Source organism: Nanorana parkeri, unplaced genomic scaffold (assembly GCF_000935625.1).
Source record: "Nanorana parkeri isolate BGI_ZX_2015 unplaced genomic scaffold, ASM93562v1 scaffold6, whole genome shotgun sequence".
NCBI classification, from domain to species: Eukaryota; Metazoa; Chordata; class Amphibia; order Anura; family Dicroglossidae; genus Nanorana; species Nanorana parkeri.
Genome location: NW_017306274.1, coordinates 3993266 through 4015220, shown reverse-complemented (window position 1 = coordinate 4015220; position 21955 = coordinate 3993266). Strand labels below are relative to the sequence as shown.

The 21955-nt window shown below is 44.8% G+C and overlaps 1 protein-coding gene across 2 annotated transcripts in view; it reads right to left on the bottom strand.

Annotated features, from left to right (window-relative positions):
* The window catches only part of PHKB (phosphorylase kinase regulatory subunit beta), a 206348-nt gene that overhangs the window by 90817 nt on the left and 93576 nt on the right, over nucleotides 1–21955 (bottom strand). For both annotated transcript variants that reach the window (XM_018553209.1, XM_018553201.1), the window contains 4 exons: nucleotides 16179–16242; nucleotides 5663–5758; nucleotides 4972–5169; nucleotides 210–267 (listed from right to left, as the gene is read on the bottom strand). In XM_018553209.1, the coding sequence (XP_018408711.1) occupies nucleotides 210–267; nucleotides 4972–5169; nucleotides 5663–5758; nucleotides 16179–16242 (416 nt within the window). The remainder of the gene's footprint in view (nucleotides 1–209; nucleotides 268–4971; nucleotides 5170–5662; nucleotides 5759–16178; nucleotides 16243–21955) is intronic.

Genomic DNA, 21955 nt, shown 5'->3' with positions numbered 1-21955 from the left:
GAGTCTGAAATTAAAGTGTAGTATCGGCACTGGCACTCGAAAAGTATCGGTGCATCCCTAGTAAATAGTCTGCGCTTTATAAATACCTGTAATAAATAATATTATATATACGGATTGGTTGAAAACTAATAGGGGTACTTGCTAGCACCACAAACTCCTAAACTTCAGTACCGTTTGTGCAGAAACTGCAACCTAACTATGGAACTTACCATCAATGATCATGTAGATGAAAAACAGAGGGAATTCGCATTCTATCCCGTCGAAGAGCTAGAGAGTAAAGAAAGCACACAAGATTACTTTGTCACCCGTCTGTGTTTCAGAAAATGTACATTCCTCATGAGAGGATAGCGCTGAGTGATTGTGCTCAATCCTCTGACAAATAGCCTATTGTAATTCTGATATTAAAAAGACAATATTTGGTCAAGTAATGACTGCTGGCTCTGCATTCTCAGGAGGAATAATTTGGTTCCCAGTGTACACTTGTAGCGAGCTGTGAAATTAAGTGGCAGAATGATGAAGTGTCTCCCTGCACCCTGAAAACGCCACACAAAATTTTAACTGTAAGCTGAAGCTACCAAATTCCAGCTGTAAAGGACAGAGGAAAAACAGAAGAGCTGTCATTATTTTGTCGAGCGATGAAAACACACAGACCTGCCGTAAAATGTAAAAAAAAAAAAGTAGTTGCTAAGGAGGAGTAAATATAACCCAAATAGTAGTTAATGTACTTGTAGTGGTGGCTGAGGGGACACGGTCACATAATCTCTTTTGGCAGTAGATATGTAAAGGTGATTGTAGAGGGTGTGATGGTTCTGAAACCTTCAATTAGTCACTTTGATGAAAGTTATAAAACTTTCTGTTTTACTTTGTTTACCAAGAACATGAATTTGCACAATAAACGGGTTACTGCATCAAGGAGCTTGAATGTCCTGTATCTGGATGTGAAGTAAACGTCTGTATATTGTAGCCGACTAACGACGTAAAAGAGCACTTCACTGACCACCAACGTAAGGGGGCGCGTTAAAGTTTACCGATGTAAGTGACACTCCAAATACTTCCGTAGTAAGCGGACACTTCACTGTCCACCAATGTAAGGGGGCAACCAATATAAGGGCACCTTTTTTTAAACATGACTACCAGGAGCGACCTCAATGATCACCAATCTAAGGGGGCACATGCCACTGACCACCAGGAGGGACCTCAATGATCACCAATCTAAGGGGGCACATGTCACTGACGACCAGGAGGGACCTCAATGATCCCCAATGTAAGGGAGCACATGTTACTGACCACCAGGAGGGACTTCAATGATCACCAATGTAAGGGGGCAACCAATATAAGGGCACCTTTTTTTAAACATGACTACCAGGAGCGACCTCAATGATCACCAATCTAAGGGGGCACATGTCACTGACGACCAGGAGGGACCTCAATGATCCCCAATGTAAGGGAGCACATGTTACTGACCACCAGGAGGGACTTCAATGATCACCAATGTAAGGGGGCAACCAATATAAGGGCACCTTTTTTTAAACATGACTACCAGGAGCGACCTCAATGATCACCAATCTAAGGGGGCACATGTCACTGACGACCAGGAGGGACCTCAATGATCCCCAATGTAAGGGAGCACATGTTACTGACCACCAGGAGGGACTTCAATGATCACCAATGTAAGGGGGCAACCAATATAAGGGCACCTTTTTTTAAACATGACTACCAGGAGCGACCTCAATGATCACCAATCTAAGGGGGCACATGTCACTGACGACCAGGAGGGACCTCAATGATCCCCAATGTAAGGGAGCACATGTTACTGACCACCAGGAGGGACTTCAATGATCACCAATGTAAGGGGGCAACCAATATAAGGGCACCTTTTTTTAAACATGACTACCAGGAGCGACCTCAATGATCACCAATCTAAGGGGGCACATGTCACTGACGACCAGGAGGGACCTCAATGATCCCCAATGTAAGGGAGCACATGTTACTGACCACCAGGAGGGACTTCAATGATCACCAATGTAAGGGGGCAACCAATATAAGGGCACCTTTTTTTAAACATGACTACCAGGAGCGACCTCAATGATCACCAATCTAAGGGGGCACATGTCACTGACGACCAGGAGGGACCTCAATGATCCCCAATGTAAGGGAGCACATGTTACTGACCACCAGGAGGGACTTCAATGATCACCAATGTAAGGGGGCAACCAATATAAGGGCACCTTTTTTTAAACATGACTACCAGGAGCGACCTCAATGATCACCAATCTAAGGGGGCACATGTCACTGACGACCAGGAGGGACCTCAATGATCCCCAATGTAAGGGAGCACATGTTACTGACCACCAGGAGGGACTTCAATGATCACCAATGTAAGGGGGCAACCAATATAAGGGCACCTTTTTTTAAACATGACTACCAGGAGCGACCTCAATGATCACCAATCTAAGGGGGCACATGTCACTGACGACCAGGAGGGACCTCAATGATCCCCAATGTAAGGGAGCACATGTTACTGACCACCAGGAGGGACTTCAATGATCACCAATGTAAGGGGGCAACCAATATAAGGGCACCTTTTTTTAAACATGACTACCAGGAGCGACCTCAATGATCACCAATCTAAGGGGGCACATGTCACTGACGACCAGGAGGGACCTCAATGATCCCCAATGTAAGGGAGCACATGTTACTGACCACCAGGAGGGACTTCAATGATCACCAATGTAAGGGGGCACATGTCACTGACCACCAATGTAAGGAGGCACTTCTGTGACAACCAATATAAGGAGGCCTTTTTAAATCTGACCACCAGTGTAATGAGGACCTCAATGATCAAGGCGGCACTTCACTAACCACCAATGTAAGGGGACACTTCACTGACCATCAAGGTAAGGGGACACATGACTGATCACCATTGTAAAGGGGAACGTCACTGACCACCAATGTAAGGAGGCACGTGACTGACCATAAAGGTAAGAGGACAGATGACCGTTCACCAATTTGAGGGGGAACATCACTGACCACCAATGTAAGAAGGCATGTCACTGACCACTAATGTAATGGGGCTCTTTTCCTCTGATCACCAATATAAGGGCACCCTTCTAAACCTTATCACCAGTGTCAGGTGGGACCTCAGTGATCACATGTCACTAACCACCACCACTAACTATTAGTGTATGGGGGCACTTTTCCACTGAACATGAATGTAAGGGGGGCACTTTACCAGTGACCTTCAACATGATAGAATATAAACTGGAAGGATTACCAGGTTAAAGTAAAGGGAAAAAAATCCAGAAAACAAATGCTAAAAGGAATGCTAAAGCTACAATATATACAATGTTTTGTGGTCTAGATACACTTTAGAGGATGTTTTACTTCTGTAACATCTTATACATCAATCAGTTTGATGCATGTGATTCAAATATGTTTTTTATTCCTACATACATGGCCATGTCAATGAACGACAAAAGGCATGGGGATGCATCTCAAACACTGGTCATATTTCCATAGAAAGAACCAGGCTGATTTTCGTAGAAGGTGTAGACTTTGCCATCAATGTGAGACACTGCTCTTAATCCTGTCCAAGTTACAACAGACTTCTACATTAGTCTTCCACCTGGCCGCTCTATATTTTCTGGCAAATCTACCTCCTCCTTGTTCTGCTCAGCCTCTCTACTCTTCTTCTGCTTGAGATCACAAACAATGAACTGCACTAGCTAATAAAGACCTGGCATGAGAGGAGACTAAAACGAACATTGTGGACACAACATATAACCTAGAATCAGGCTGATAGAATGGACAGGAAATAATCAATTTTGCCAAAAGTTTTAAATAAATTTGTATTACTTGCATCAAACTTTGCAATACTCCAGAAGTGACAGATCCTATTTAAAGGAGAAGTGCAAGCAGTAGCCCCCCCCATCTGTGAAATTTGGATCACAGGAGTACATTAGTATACACTCACCAGCCACTTTATTAGGTACACCTGTTTAATTGCTTAGTAACACAAATTGGTGATCAGCCAATCTCATGGCAGCAACTCAATGCATTCAGGCATCTAGACGCGGTGAAGACGACTTGATGAAGTTCAAACCGAGCATCAGAATGGGAAAGAAAGGGGATCTAAGTGACTTTGAAGGTGGCATGGTTGACAGGCTGGTCTAAGTTTTTAAAAAACTGCTGATCTACTGGGATTTTCACGCACAGCCCTCTCTCGGGATTACAGAGAATGGTCCGAAAAAGAGAAAATATCCAGTGAGCGCCAGTTGTGTGGAAGAAAATGCCTTGTTGATGGCAGAGGTAAGAGAAGAATGGGCAGACTGGTTAGAGATGATAGAAAGGCAACAGTAACTCAAATAATCACTCGTTACATCCGAGTTATGCGGAATACCATCTCTGAACGCACAACACCTCCAACCTTGAATCAGATGGGCTACAGCAGCAGAGGACCACACCGGGTGCCACTCCGGCCAGCTAAGAACAGGAAACGGAGGCTACAATTCACACAGGCTCACCAAAATTGGACAACAGAAGATTGGGAAAAAGTTGCCTGGTCTGATGAGTCTCTATTTCAGCAGCAACATTCAGATGGTTGGGTCAGAATTTGGCGTAAACAACATGAAAGCATGGACGCATTCTGCCTTGTATCAACAGTTCAGGCTGGTGGTGGTGTAATGGTGCGGGGGATATTTTCTTGGCACACTTTGGGCCCGTGATGCTATCATGTCAATATGGACCAAAATCTCTGAGGAATGTTTCCAACACCTTGTTGGAACTATGCCACGAAGAATGAAGGCACTTCTGAAGGCAAAAGGGGGTCCAACCTGGTACTACCATGGTGTACCTAATAAAGTGGCCGGTGAGTGTATGCATTGCTGTAACTTAAAAGAGAAGTAAAGCAAAAAAAACAAAAAAACTTTGGTTTTAGCTCTGTGGAACCCAGAGAGGGAAGACGTCTGGTACCTTTATTTCAGCCGGTTTGTAGTATCGCCTGTTCTCATCTTCCAGAGCTGTCCTATATCCGTCCCGAAGGAAACGTTTGAAGCCGTATTTCCCTTTCAGTTTACGGACAATCTTATCCATGGTTTGATTAAACAAAGTATCGTCATCCACTGCAAAGGCCGGGTAACTTATACATGTCAAGAGTGCAGCATCCGTGTTCTGCGGATCAGAGATAAGGGAACTCGCATTAGTTTAAACCGGTGATGCATAGATTGTAATAATAGATGTGTGATATGCAAGAAAAAGACCACACGCTTGCATATTTGAAGTAAAACTGAGAATTCATCAACGCCCTAAGGGCTGAGGGTCATTGTATTAAGCAAATGCACTTGCACAAAGCTTAGTAATGATATCAAAGTTAAAGCTAACATGTTGGTGGGTGGTATTGGAATGAAGAGCTAGACTAACCAGTCATCAGAAATCATGCTCGTTAGACCCTCCAGCTTTGTCTGAGAACCCACAAATTTATTATGCTGTGGCTTTCTGTTACAATTTTTTTAAATATTTTTCTGCAGGTGCCCCCCTCCCTCCCTGTGCATTTTCATTTAAACCTTTAGCATGATAGGTTTCTGGGTAACCCATTGAGCAACGTAGGATTGTCATCAATGGTTAAATAAATGTGTGTTGTCTGACCTCCACTTTGCGGACTTACATGAGATCGGGACTCTCTTGGCAGCAGGGAGCAGAGAGTCTGCCTGTTCCGGTTGTGCGCATCAAGATCCACAAATATAACAGACCACGAGCAGCCCTGCAGACACAAGAAGAATCGACACAATTATCTCTCGGCTCGTACAAAAAGTCAATTAACAAACGCCAGTCAGCCGGTAGCTCCCGGCCACTGTGGAGGCGTGATCAATACTTAAGATTCGATTCGCTTTTGCTGACAAGATAACAAATTAAACACGTTAATCTGAGTATGTTTCTGCAAGCATTAAAGGAAGACGTTCTGAACATCATACAGCATTCGCCATGGACTGATGAAGCAGCAGTCCCATAACTCACAACCATCCCTGATTTGGTGGGACCAAATCCCTCCGTCCCTCTACACCTCCTCAGCTATTCTGATTTGTGACCTGTGCTATTTAACGACCAAAAGTGTTGTACTATGCCAAACCTTTCGTCCAACTTCTAAATGAGTGCAAATGTTATTTTAAAAGCCAGTACATAAGAAAATAAGTCATGAAACCAAAGCAATTGTGGGTTTAAAGGAGAACTATGAGGCGAGTGATTTCCACTCACCTCATAGTTCTAGCCGACCTGTGACAAGGTCGGCTCAGTAGATCGGGAGGTGAGCGAACACATACCGGCGTTCGCTCACCTCTTGATCCTGTCACGGCTCTCTGCAGTGACAGGGGAGGGGCTGGATTCCCCCCACTCCGATCCGCCAGCGCTGACTGGCGGAACGGACAAGGGAGGGGGCGGGTACAGCTGGCTCTGCCTCTAGATAGGCAGAGCCAGCTGTCAGTCATGCAACTGGGCGGATCCCAGCACAATTGTCGGCAACTGGGGACAAGGCATGGTGTGTCCTTTGCCTGTACACCGCATGGTAAAATGTTCCCATCTCAAGTTGGGAGGAATGCAATCATACCCAAAACCCTAAAGAGAACTAGATCAATAAACAAATATGTCCCCTGCCCACCATGCAGCAATAAAGACCAGAAGTAATGGTGGTGCTTGTAGTGATGTCCACGGATGGCGTCCTGCGCCTACAGAGTAAACAGCAATTTCATCCCATGAGTGCTGGTGATCCTCATTGCTGTTCACTCTAAAGAGAACTAGGGAGCTGCTATGCTAGTGCATCCCCCACCCATAATATATTACTCAATTTCTGATGATTTCATTTGTAAATTCTTTAGTTCAAGTAGACATAGATGTAAAACACTGACACAGCAATACAATCAAGTATAGATTCAGCTCTACATAAAAATTCCGAATACGGACCTTGGCCTCAGAACGGTCTCAGTTTGGGGGGAAGGGCAATGCCAATACACATAAGAGATTCACATTCGTGCTGATAATAGACACTTAGAAAATGTATATAACAAGAAAGCTGCCAGGATTACATGAATGAAATCTAAAGGCATAGTTTTACACTCCTCAAGCAGCCCAGACGGTGTCATTGATCAGTTTTGAACTCAGGCAGGAGACAGGTCAGCCTCCATGAGGGCCTTACAGCCTGACATTTCTGCTTTGACACGGAGAGAGTACAACTAAATAACAGCACACACACCCATCCCTGAGAGGTAAGTTACAAAATTAGGGGTGGAGATCCACATTCTTACAAAAGCCCATTTCTGTCTGCTGGTCTATAAAAATAATCATAATGTTAATTGCCTGAGTTATAACAAAATTGCTTATCGCAGAGCTGACATGCAATAGGTCTCTGTTTTTGGTTTCATTAGCAAGAGCGTTTCAGTTAATAGAAAAGACATAGTCCGTATTCCCCATGTTGCTTAGAACAGCTCATACAATGTAATTACTTGAAAACCTTTATAATGAATTCCCACACGCCAACTGAAATTTGAATTAGGAATTCCAGCTCTGCAAGCTGGTGGGTGGAAGGGAAATTGCCATAAGGCAGGGTTGGAGGGGGGGGGTCACAAAAAAAGGACATTACTATAGGTAGATATATCAGCGCTAAACATACAGTATGTGCTTCAGCTGATGTTTCTCCTCGGTCCGCACTGACCTTCGCTTAATGACAATCCGACATTAAAATTCACACTTCACATGAATTAATAATGCGCATGTCAGTTTTACCAAATCACACAAAAAACCCCTTTGTTATAGCCATGAATAAAAATCTGCTGCTCTGGAGCTCCATCATGTGACTTAAAGCCGAAGTCGTCTAGTCTCACACGGTCACTGGCAACCAGCAGCTTTATTGGTTTCTCACCTCTTTAAAGACTGTGGAGATGTTATCATTACAAATTAGACAGACTGTCAGGCAGAATTGCAGCGAGGCACGAAATGAACAAGAAACACTATAAAAAGGTTTGCAGGGAGAACAGCTCTGCGACTGAGTTTTAGGTTCAGAGCACACTATGGCCACTAGATGGAGCAAAGGAGCATAGGAATTTCAGCTGCTCCTCGGCTTTTTCTAGTGGCCATGTTGCACTGCGAGAGCTGTTCACCCTGCAAATGTTTTATAGATACACTGCTTGGGGTATATCTCTAAGCAAAACCTTTTTTAGTTTTGGACAAAATAGGGAAGCCATAGACCCGCTGCCAAGTTTTTTTTTTTGCTGTCCCCATAATGTAGAGTCATCCCTTTATTTGTACTTGTGATCATTGCCACCAACAAACACCCTTAAGCACTATATACACAATTACTCCACAACCCCTACACTGGCTTCCAATCACCCAAAGGATAAAGCTTAAAATAATAACACACACTTAAAACGCCATCCACAACTCTGCCTCCGGCTATATCTCCAACCTCGTCTCAAAGTATCACCCTAACCGTCCCCTCTGCTCATCCCAAGACCTCCTGCTCCCTAGCTTCCTCGTCAACTCCTCCCGTGCCCACCTCCAGGACTTCTCTAGAGTCTCTTCCATCCTTTGGAACCCTTTACCCCAACCTGTCTGGCTATCTCCTACTCTGTCTACTAGGGATACACCGATACTAGTATCAGTGCCGATACGGAGTATTTGGGTCAGTGCTCGTACTCGCCCAAATGCTCCCATGCTAACCTCCGATACCAGAGCTTCCGGTCATAGGGAGATCTCCTTCTGACCAGCAGTGCCGAGGCAGCATGGAGCCGCAGGCGGTGGGTTATGCTCCAGCTAGGAAGCAAGCTTCACTTGTTGCTAGGCAGCCTGGCTTCCAAACCAATCAGGAAGCCAGGCGGCACATAATGACACACCTCCCGGCTCCTTGATTGGTCAGAAAGCCAGGCTGCCTAGGGACAAGTGAAACCGGCTTCCTAGCCAATTAGGTAGCCGGGAGGCGGGTCATGACATGCCGCCCGGCTTCCCGACTGGCTAGGAAGCCAGCTTCACTTGCTGGTAGGCAGCCTGATCAATCAGGAAGCCGGACGGCACCTCATGACTCGCCGTCTGGCTTCCTGATTGGTCAGGTAGCCAGGCAGCCTTGGCAAGTGAAGCCGGTGTTCTAGAATACTGGCTTTACAGGCAATCAGGAAGCTGGGCGACGGGTCATGATCCGCTGCCCTACTTCCTGATAATCGGGGCACACTGCACTGTTATTGGGAAAAAATATCGGTACTCGATGCCAAAAAAGCGGTATCGGTGCATGCCTACTGTGACGGACTGAACCGTCACTGGTGCTGTTGGAGGAGCCTAGGGGCTAGCCTCCTTCCAACTGACTATGGACCCAGAACTATGGAGACCCCCCTCGGACTTCTTGGGGTTACAATGAACCATTCTACCAGGTTTATGTATGGGGGGATGTACTGTACATGTTCCCTGGCATTACATTTGGATGGCCCTGTGTGTATTATAGGTACAGGCTGTGACTCCAGGAGCACTGAAGGGGGATAATTCTGGACATTGAACTGTTACAGTTTATTGGTCCTTTTGTTGTATTGTGTTAATGATGGGATTAGGATGGCTGATTCTAGGAGTAGCTGACTCCAGGTGTAGATGAGTAAATCACACTATGATACACTCAGGAGATAATCCCATCACATGTGTCTCCTCCCTCCCTATTCATTCATTAAGGCATCGGGGAGGGGGAGTGGATGTTTGCATGCTGTTCATGTTTGATTGCGTTATGTGTTTAGACTTCTTGGACTGTATATATACTGAGCTAGTCTTCAATAAAGCAGATCCCTGTTGGAACTTACATACAGCCTGCCTGGTGTTTGTTCTGAGCTGGATTCGAACGGCACATAGCTGTAGTTCGAATCCCGGATTATCGGACGATCGAAGAATCAGACGTGCGGTCTGACATCTGATCCATTAGTAGCAGAGGAGTGCCGGGAGAGTGGAACCGAGCGAGCAGGGGCTCGTTACACCTACTGTCTACCTTTGGGCGATCCCAAAATACTCATCTTTTCAGGGAAGCCTATCCAGCCTCAACCTAACCACTGAACAATCACTTTCTCAAACAATTCATCCCCACACAGCTACCTCCTCATGTATCACTTGCCCATCGCTTTTAGATTGTAAGCTCTCACGGGCAGGCCCCTCCTCACCATCTTGTCTTCATTTGTATTATAACTGCAATGTCCTCCTTATATTATAAAGTGTTGCACAAACTGTTGGTGCTATATAAATCCTGTATAATAATAATTACTTAAAGGGGAAATCCAGCAAACGAAAGGTCGAGGTGGGGAGCTGTAAGGAAAACTGTACTATATTTTCTCCCTGCTATAAAGCGAACTTCCGACTTGGGGACAGGTTTGCGTTAAAGCAAAGATAAATACAACTCTGGCATCTCAAGATGGCGAATATCATATACAGATTAAATAATACATACAGGCCCTAAAGTCTTGATCCTGAGATCTATCACTGAGAGATTTATACATTTCCAAAGCTGTTATACCAAATCTTCCACTAAGGAGCTTTTTGGATGAAGTCCACTATGTTATATCATCACTGATCCCGTGTAATGCTGGGCTCAGGCCTGAGGATCACATTCAGGGATACAGCTATATGACAGGCCCCGTGCTAATAACTACTTTACAGGGAAAGGCGGTTTAAAAAAAATTTCCCCCCAGATGTGAGTATCAACAATTCTGAGCTTAAATTGAGAACGTGAACTCTGGCTATATGGTTATTCTAAGATACAACGTGAGCACGTCAATCTATGGATAAGGATTTAGTATGACTTGACCTGTTAATCATCGTAATCCTCATATAGAAGCTATACATAGAATTGTCAAGATTCACTCCAATCTGTTTTACAGTCTGGAGAGGTTTAGAATATAACAGATTTTCATATCAAATAACAACCTTCGGGGGCCAGTAACACGTCATAACTTTCTGTAAAGAAATTGTACTCAATATCATGCATGTAGCACCCAACCATCTCTCTTACAGAAGGACAGTCCCTCTTTTTGATGCAAGTCAGTCTGTCTCTCTTTCAAGTCCAACTGTCTTTCTTTTATGCCTTTTAGACTGTAAGCTCTCACAAGCAGGTTTTCCTAATCTTCTTGCATTGTATTGTAACTGTACAGTCTCCCTTTATTTTGTAATGTGCTGCACAAACTGTTGGTGCTCTATAAATCCATAATTATAATAATTATTATTAGGGATGCACTGATGCCGGTTTTTCGGTATCGAGTACGAGTACCGATGCCTCGCTTTTGGTACTCGCCAATACTGGGTACCGATACTGGTCCTTCCGCTGGCATGCAGCAGGCTTCCCGGGCAACCAGGAAAGTGGGCAGGGGGAAAATGACATACCACTTAGCTTCCTTTTTGCCTGGGAAGCTGGCTCCATCTTGTTTGTGCCGACTTGATTGCGATTGGTCAGAAAACCTTCCCAACCAATCAGCGTCGAGCCATCTTCATGGCCAATCAGGAAGCCGGGCAACAAGTAATGACCCGCCTCCCAGCTTCCCGATTGGCCAGGAAGCTGGCTCCATGCTGATTGGCTGGGAAGCTGGCTTCCTGGCCAATCAGCATGGAGCCGGCTGTTCAGCTGGCTCCAGGCTAACTGGCCAGAAAGCCGGCTTCCCAGCCAATCAGGAAGCCAGGAGGTGGGGTCATTACTTGCCGCCCAGCTTCCTGATCGCCCAGTAAGCTGGCCCCATGTTCCCCTACGGCACTGCCGGTCAGAGGAAATCTTCCTCTGACCGGAAGTTCCGGTATCGGGGACGGTAGCAGAACATTTGGCCGAGTACTCGCCCAAATACTCGGTATCGGCACCGATCCCAATACTAGTATCGGTGCATCCCTAATTATTATTATGTACAAATCTGTATGTTCCTCCTTTATCTTCAAAGAAGTAGATAGGCAATGTTTAGACTTTTGCGGCAGCTGGGCGGTACGAAACTGCATGGCCCGCAAAAGAGTCCAAACACGATTTTTTGGCAGACTCCGCATGTTCGTGGACTTAGTAATAGATGCAAAAGAGTGGAATCCTTGCAGATGAAAGATTTTATCGTTTTCGTGACGCACGGTCTTTTGCGCGGGAAACACAAACGCTATATGTGAATGAAGCCTTATAAAGCTCATTACCACCAGTCATGTGTTTGTATAAATGTTTTAAATGCCTCAAAAAGTACGATAGACTTTGATTGCAATGGGAAACAAACTTTTTATTCTTTGGAGCAACAGAGAGCTTAGGCCCTATTTACACATGTGTATTAAGCTAACGCGTTATTGTGCGTTATGGCACGCTATGCTCAGGCAATCCATTCATTTTCAATTCCTGAGGTACGAAAGTTCCAAAGGGATACAGCCCAGAGATGCTGGGACTTCAACACTTACTCATACACAACAATAAAAGTGAAAGTCAGTCATTTGGAAAGCCCACAGGCTCTGGTTAGGCAGCTCACATGGAAATAGGACTACTCTCCAGTGGGTACCCAGGAACATTATAAATCTAAAAACATTAGACACTATATATTTGTCCTGTTTTATAAATCATTTCAGCTCAACTCCAGGGAGATTAACATTTTTTGCTTGCATTGGGGCTGCCCCTGCACTGCAAAAGAGAAGTGCTTGTTTATGCCTAGGGGGCAAGAAAAGGCTATTTTACTTATCTGATCCCCGCTCCCGTTGGTTCCCTCTAGGCTGTTAGACTGGTCCCCACAGCCTCTTCTCTCCTCTGCTCTGGCAGTCTAAGGACTGTTGACATCATCAAGTACAAAGCAGGCTCCATAGCCCTGCTGTGTACATGAGGACAAGGAGGGACAGTCCACTGCCAGAGGAGAGCGTCTACTGCCAGGTGAGCTGGGAGGAAGTAAAAAAGCCTTTTTCTGTCCCTTAGGCATTCATTAGTAGTTAAGCAGTGCAGGAGTGAGCCTCACTGCAGGGGAACAGTTTTCATTTCCCTGGAGTTGGGCTTTAAAGGAAGTCTTTGAAAATCTGAAACGCGTTGCCAGCTAATGTCGGTTTTATACCAATACAATTATTAAACGTTTTTGGATTCTCTGGCTGTTCGTTTGCTGCTCTCATTACACTTTATTTTTATAATGTATTATAGGTAGTTATATAGATCTTTTACATGCTGCACATTCAGTTCCTGCCCTCATAAAGCTTACCATCTAAAGTCACATACAGGTCCAATTTAGACAGGAACCAATTAACCTACCAGCATGTCTCTGGAGTGTGGGAGGAAACCCACGCAAGCACAGGTAGAACATGCAAACTCACACACACGTATGCAATCCATTGCCCAAAGTTCCAGGAAAACGCACTTTAGCACGGGAATGCATGCGTACGGGAATGTTTATGCACAATAGCACATGTACGTGAGCAGGCAGAAACACGCTCGTTATCGTACAATTGCACGCTTATTAGCGTGCACACTATCCTATTAAGGCCTTGTTCACACCAAATGCAGACCAGATCCGGTCAGGTTTCTGCACACGCAATGTAGTGGGTTGTGCCGTGTTTTGGATGCGTTTTTGTAAAAAAAAACATTTTTTTTTAAGTGTAACATGGGCTTTCAGGCACTTGCATGCGTTTTAGATGCGTTTTTGATGCGTTCCAGAGCAGGTAAAATAGGGCTTGCCGCATTTTTTTTCATCCGGTCTGGATCCGCACGCTGCGTTGTGAACTGGAGCTCAAAATACCATAGGAATACATTGGACGCAGTTTTGATCCGGTCTGCACCTGCTCTGGTCCGGATCTGCTCCGCACTTGGTGTGAACAAGGCCTTAAACAGACATGAAGCCATGACCAAGTTGCTGAGTGGTCTTCAGTTTGTCCCTGTGTGCCCTGTACTCTGTTCTTGTATCATGAAGTCCTGTGTATGAACCTGGCTTCTCCTCCTGATTCGGTACCTCTGCTCTCTGATCTCCTGTGTATGACCCTGGCTTACGTTTCCTGACCCTGCTCCTGATCTGTGATTCGGCACCTCAAGATTCGGCTCCCTGTGTATGACCTCGGCTTGAACCTGACTTCCCTACTGGTCTGCCACTGGGTGGATCGCTCCGTCAGCATCCTGAGCAACGACATCCTGCCAGTGCTCCGTTGGCCTCATAGCCGTTGCCTGGTCTGGTTTCAAGAGGTATGTCCCGGTGTCATCTCGGTCACCAGCTGGTCCGACGCACTCAAGCACCTCCTCAAGAACCGGCTAGCCACCAGTATCGGCACCTGTGCTCTGCTCTGTCCTTACATCCCCAGTCACAACTTCCAGAGGTGTGGGACAAGAGGTGCATGGGCAGCCCCCTTCTCAGCTGAGTCTCCAGTCAGGTAGGTGATACCAGGATTCGAACCAGGGACACCCAGTGAAGCAAGGCAGAAGTGCTTTTGTCACAACCTGACCAACCTTCTTATCACTTGAATCCTACAACTCACCTCTGTTTGTTCTGGATCACACAACTGCCTGAACAGAATAACAAACCTTTAGGCAAGTCATTCCACACTTATGTTTTTCAACCGCGTTCAGCTGTCTGCCTCAACGAATTTGAATACCTTTCAAAGTGATGTGGGAAAACGCCTTTAAGAAGCCAAGATCTGTGTCAGTGCCTGTGAATAACAACTTATCAGGGATGCTTTTTTTGGTTGAGGTTCTGCAAAGTGCAAGCACACAGCATACTGGGACCACAATGACAAGATGATAATGCACGTTGACTTCTCCGTAGTTTGCATTATTCAGGAAGCGTATAACAGTCACAGATCTTGTATCTAGCAGTTGGGGATATGCACAGGAAGGACACTCTGTGCTGATTTTTACAGTCCATTAAAGCTAAAAAATAAAAAAAAAAAAAAAACCCCAGCCCCACGAAGCAGCTCACTATTCCGAAGTCACGCTGTGCAGAAAGATTCTTTTCTTTCCCTTTCAGCTTCTGATAATAATACTAATATAAAAGCTAGCTCCCTCTAAGTTATTCCTTGTGAGGATGGGGAACAGTTAAAGTCACACGCAGGGTCGGTCTCAAAGGTAAAATGTAAATTCCTGCACGTCTGCGCGAATCGGTCTCTCTCTCTTTCAGATGCCAGTGTATAGCTTCAAAGAGCCGAATGCTGCGGTTTTGAAAGCAACAAGTGTTTGGTTGTGAATCCCCAGACAGATGGGGGGGGGTTCACTGATACGCTATAAGCTGACGAATAAATCCATACTGAGCACTAGAGACTAAGTGTAACAAAACACGAGTGCACGGGAACTCAGCTGTCAACTGGTGTTGTCCACAGAATACAAATGATGACTTTCTTGCTGAAATTGTCAAAAGAGAATATTTGATTGGTGGTCAACACAGACAGTTCTTCCTTCAGTTCACATATGAAGCTGCACTCGTAATGGTACTACACCTTCCAATAACAGGTGGGTGCTTGAAGTGATAGTGTCGGGTGGTGCTGAACTAAAACCGGATCAAGGGCTACAAAGTCACCAGCACTTCAGACCTTTAATTATATCTCACAAATTAATTGTGAAGAACAGAGTCACAAACATACTGGGGGGAATTTACCAAAACTGGAGCAGACAAAATCTGGAGCAGCTGTGCATGGCAACCAATCAGCTTCTCTATTCAGTTGGATCAGTTAATATTTGAAAATGAAAGAGAGAAGCTGATTGGTTGCCATGCACAGCTGCTCCAGAATGTGTCTCCTCCAGTTTTGATAAATCCCCTTCATTGTATATACTGAGGTTTTGGGGCCTTGCATGGTCCCTTTATCAAGGCAACCAAAGTTTTTTTTTTGCTCAACCTGCGGGCTGAAAAAAATAGAGCAGATTCCTCCATCAACGCTTACGAGCATTGATCCCTTGATCCCTCTGGAGGGACAGGACCGAGAAGTGAGCGAGCGACGGTATGTGTGCGCTCACTTCCCGATCTATTGAGCTGACCTGTGACACTTTCATTGTCACACGTCGGCTCGAACTATGAAGCTGAGTGATTTTCACTCGCCTCATAGTTCTCCTTTAATGTTTTATCAAAGAGAGAGGTTTTGTTTTTCTGAAATTGCTTGCAGATTATGTAACCGACTCAAATAGCGCAGCCTTCTTTAGCTGCAGCCGTCACTTGTTTCCTTCTTCTATCTATATGAAAATAACACATATTTTACACAGGTAGTGCGAGTATTCTTGCCTGGTTCCCGAAGAGATTGAATCCATCGATGGCTTCAAGGGCAGCCTTGGCCAAGCCGAGGGAGCTGGAAGAAAAAGACAGAACAGAAGAGTTATTAGCACAATGCAAACCTCCTGTATGCCGAAAAAAAACAAAAAACTGGTCAATATCAGCGGGCTTATAATGTATAATTCAGCATGTACACACTGCGCTCGCTGGATAAACTTCTCTCTCATTACCGTGAGCTGTGAAATTGAATTCCAGTGGTCAATAGAAACACTTTACACAACAGTAACAGCCGAATCAAGAGATACATATGAAGATTGAATAATATTAGAGAAGAATAATTCAGGAGAGTGGTCCATGTGCGGTTGAAGAGCACCTGTCATACACCGCAGAGAAGTCTCTCATTAATTGTCCAGCCTGAAGAAAACCTTTATTGCACTGTGCATAAAATCCCACAAGTTGTATTGATTAGAGAATTATAGCTAGAAAACTGGGCCGCTCTGTGCTGTAAGTATCGCCGGCACTTATACGGCCACTCCAGCGGAATAATTAAATTCTCTTTTCAAACAGTTTTAAAGGCATTTGCCTTTATGCAAAGCTGACTGAGCCTTCAAATTCAGACCCTTCCTTCGATTCCAGGTTATTTCTGGGAGTCCAGGAAGTTGTTGAAAGTGATGGGCAGACGGAAGGCAGCACTCTATGGTATTATTATTCATTTTATTATTTTTTTTATGCATGTCGTTTTTATTGGATTTATAAGGCATGAACAGCAAAAATGATTACAATGGTATAGTGCAGTGGTGGCGAACCTTGGCACTCCAGCTGTTTTGGAACTACAAGTCCCATGAGGCATTGCAAGGCTCTGACAGCCGCAGACATAACTCCCAGAGGCAGATGCATGTTGGGATTTGTAGTTTTGGCACAGCTGGAGTGCCAAGGTTCGCCACCACTGGTATAGGGGGATACAATCCCGACTTGTTGGAAGCACACGTTAATCACCCGGTTTGGTACATAAAGTCAGATCGTTCAGATATAAATTAAATAGCCTATCCGGTGAACATGCCTAATCCTTGTCTAAATCCATGGTTACAAATGTAAATGTAAACATACAATTCACATCCTATTAACAGAACATATAAAAAAAAAACAAGTCAACACTGCATAAAGTAAGAATAAACGTGTCCATGAACATTGCTAGAACCATCAGTAGCAGGTACGTCAGCAATCGGAGTCTACCTTATTATTGAGGGACAGGTCAGACGTCAAGGGGTACCTTTTAAGTATGCTAAGGAGTTATTCGAAAATTAAGACAGGCGGGCAGGAGGACATCATGGAAGTATATTGCCTTTCTGGCTTCATGGGGGTCCCGCTAGTCATTTTATTATTATACAGGATTTATATGGTGCCAACAGTTTGTGCAGCGCTTTAAAAAAATGGAGGGTAACGGTACAGTTACAATACAATTTCAATACAGGAGGGCCCTTACAATCTTGTAGGTCTGCAAACACTTATGTGTAAATGCTTTGGACACAAGTCCATCACCCAATGCTAAAATTGGGCCAACATAAGGAATCTGTCAAGGGTGGACACCTCCGTGTTGCAACAATGACGTTTTTAGAAGAGCAGGTTTCAATGACAGTGATCTACAAGTATTATTTAGTGAGATTTAAGTGATAATTTAAAGAAACACCTCTGCAATCCCGCATCTGAACAGGAGAGATGTTTTCAGGGCACTTCAGTCACTTGTTTGCTCTTTCTTGCTCAAGCTGATTTCCATGGTAGCTCCAAAACCTGACCGCTGTTACCAAATCACTTGCATCTGAATCTACCTGTGGCTCCTCATATATCTCAGTGAAAGTTATGAATAATAGATGTGAGGATTGCTTTGCTGATACTGGTATCCAGCAAGGAATTGAAGGCCGAGAGCAGCAGAAACCTTTTCAGTTTTGGACCTAGTAGGGAAGGGGTGGTAATCTTGTCAAACGTTAAGTGCTGTTTGTGATGCCATTGGAGGGATTTCATTTGTTTCTAATAGTTCTTCAAAGGCTACATAATTTTTCTATTCCGTTTATCTGATTCTGATTGCCAGAAATCTGTTGATAATGACTTATCACAAATTAAACTTGCAAGGGGACAGCCTGATCTATAAGTTGATGGGTAACAGGAGCTACGTAGGGGGGTTTGCAGTTTGGAACTGTATACTATAAGGCCAGAGAACGGGTAGGAGGTGGTCCACTGACACTAGACCCAAGCACTGTTGCCACTCTGATTATTATGTGGAATGTTTCCTATTTTGAGTACTACTATCCCTTTAAATCTCAACTCCAGGCAAACAGCTGCCAACATTTACACAGCCAACTTGAAGACCTGGCCTTTCTCTACTGGACTTAAGCAATGGACTGCTAGGTCTTATTCCTGCCCTGCCCACCCTGTGAATGAACATTAAACAAGCAGCAGCAGCACACTGATGAGCTTATCATTTGTCATTCTGCTCTCTACTCCCTTCAGCAAATTTCATGATAGCACATGACTACTGCAGAAAACTTATTGGCTCCTTTTGCTGTTACTTCCGTTTCCAGTCTGAGCTCTGTGGTACAGTGTTATGCAAGAGGCTAACACCGGGTCAAATTCAGGTACTTACGGCTTTCACAAATACAATTAATTTGTACATGAACACATACATGATCACATTTGTGTTTTTTTTAAATCTGCTTAAACATCTTTTGACTTTAACAGACAATTCAAACATATCTACCAGTCACACATGGTTCATAGGCCTAATTTGTAGTATACTCCTATATGTGACATATGTATACACACAGCAAGATATGTTTAGGTAAAAATACACCAAAAAACAGAGCTCTTTGCACATGTTTAGCTGTCAAGATGTCACTCTGGCGTCTCCTGTGTTCACAGATCGCTGACATTTTAAACGCAGTTGGGACTTGGGAGAGAAAGTAACCGGCACAGAGTTTTTTTAGTTTAAGTAGGGCAACATGACATCAGCTGTTAATGTCACGATCGGGTTGGAGTGACATTTTGCCCACTCGATCCATTCTCACCGAATCTCAGGAGACAATCAGTTTGAAGAATAAAGTGCTTCTGCTGGAAAGAGTGTAATTTGTACGTTGCTCTTAATGGAGTGATCTGACAGCAGCGTGCCAGGGAACATACCTAATGCAGCATTGAGTGACAATAATTCTGCATTCTGCTATTGGTAACAGACCCTACACAATCCCAGGACCTTCTGTAATAATGCACAACAATAAGTTGATGAACTACTGCCAGGGGTCACTGCATTGCTTGTTAGCCAGGGATGAGCTTGGCCTTGTCCAAATTAAAATGAAAAAAATGCTATTTCTACAGTGTATCGCCAAATCAGGGGATGAAGCCCCTGTTGTGGTGAAACATGTGATTGGAGGGAGGGAATGCAGTCTGGCAGAGAAGTCATCTTCCATGAACAATAAAGCTTATTGAATGCAAAGGAAAAAAAAAAACCTGCGGTGTGTTGCTGTTTGTGTACCTTGTGAATTTTAGGAGTAGACACACCTTGCTTGGCCTTGGAACCCGTGGCTGGGAACACAAAGCCAAAGTCCACCTGGAGCAACACTAGTTCCAAGAACTAACCAAAGCAGGAGAGATGCAAAAAGTTATAGAAGAAAGTCCAATGTTTTAAGCGCTCTTCGGGGGGAGAGAAGGAGGTCTGGTGTCATGTGCTGGTCCTAATAAATCCGGATGGGGGTGTCCGACGTGTGTACTGGAAAAACAAAAGATGGAGAACGAAAGCACCACGACCTAGCTCAATGACTCAGGTGGCATTTGGCGGGGGGTATGAAGTATTGAACTCACCTGTTCACCTCAACTTCGTTCTCCATCTTATGTTTTTCCAAAGCAGGAGAGGCGTGTACATGGGAGGACTGTCTAAAGCCCATCTCTTGGGAAATGAAAACTTAGCACCCATTCAGCTATCCTTTTTTTTAACTCAACTAACGTAAAGTCCACCATGACATGCCCCTTGCCAATGCCTCCAGGAGTGGCGACTCGTGATCCAGTGTTGTAGTCTTTGTCCACCAGTCCATCACTGCAGTTCTAGAGCCTAGTAGGACCCTCCTGCTGGACAGCCAATTAAGAAAGTGTTCACATCACCCAGGCAGCAATATAGGCACCTGAAGAAGGACCATCTAACTCTGATGGAGAACTCAAGACCTGGCAAGCTACTAGACCCTTGGTTCTCAACTCTCAACTGGTCCTCAAGTGGGTCACGACCTAGAGTTTAGTGGGTCACCACATACCTTCTACTTTTGTAGGCAAGAGGCTCCTCAGCTTCCCCCCAGCACAGCACTGTCAGTTCTCGTGCCAGGCAGCCATTCATAAGCTACTCGGCGCTCAGTGTCAGCTTGAGGTGGGGTGGGCTGGAGCTATAGCTGCGAGGAAGCTCAATCCATACATACATTGCTTACAGCTCCCTCATGTGTCCTGTAGAGGTGCCTGGACCGGAGTGACGTCACATTCTGGCTCCCGGCACCTCTACAGGGTTTGCAAGATAGCTGTACAAGCAATGCACATATGGATGGAGCTCCATCACAGCACAGCCCACAGGCTAAGGCTGTACAAGCAATGCACATATGGATGGAGCTCCATCACAGCCCACACTGGACCGCAGGCTAAGGATCCACTCCAGTTCTGGAGAGAAACTAAGGTAGGGAGACGTATATGTGTAGTTTAGATGGTGTCTGTGGTTTTTGGGTGTAGGTTATTGTTTTTGAGGGCCCCTTCACACTAGTACAGTGCGCTCATCGAACAGTCCTGTGGAATTAACGCACTGTACCACGCAATCGCTCCTACGACGTGTTCTGTTGAGGGACGTGCGTTGCATTGCCATTCGTTTGAATGGTACACCAAACACACCTCCCACCCACAGTTCAATCACCAGAACGCGTGGTACCGCAATGCCGTGAGTTCCATTGCAGTACGGCTTGGGTCGCGTCTTAATGACCAAGGACAAATGTGCGTCCTGAGGTTACACAGGTTGAGAACCACTGTACTAGACCATGCATTAAGGTTTAAAAAAAAGGGGAGGTCCTCTGATCTCTACCTTTTGTGCACAGATACTTAATATTTATGAGGAGGTTGCAGGAACGCAACTGCCAAAAACTCCACTTTGCTCCCTGATCCCGGATTTGACTGCGGTTACTAAAAAGGTGCCTCTTGAGGTTCTTCTTGATGGCTGCCAAAACAGTGATCCCCAGACATTGAAGAATCTTGTAACCTCCTTCTGTCAAGGAATGGCTTGCTGGACTTACTCATTTACAATCCATGGAGGACCTGACAGCCTTGTTGTATGATGTTTCAACATTCCACCCTTGCATGGGGTGTGTGAATTGCTTTTGTGGGCTTTATGGGAACTCATAATATTTTTCTCCATTTTATTGGGTTTTGATATCCACTCTGCTGCTTCCTTGTGATTGCCCTGTCTTCTCCTCTTTTCTCTTGCACTTTTCTTTCTGTGAGCTTTTCATCCTCTATCTCTTTTTTTTTTCTTCCTTTCATGGGATTTTTGTCCCACCTTCTCTCTTCTCATTCTTCCTCCGTTACATGGACTGACTTGTGCTGCTCCCCCCACACTTTCAAACTGTTAACTTTGGACAGTGGTTCATCGACCTGGTTTACTTTTGGGGGGCTCAGACCTAGGGACTGGTTCACTAATACATGTTTACTTTATCCTGTATGCATTGTTGACACATAAAACTATTATTGATCTCTGATCTCTTTTGTTCTATTTTGGCTTTTTA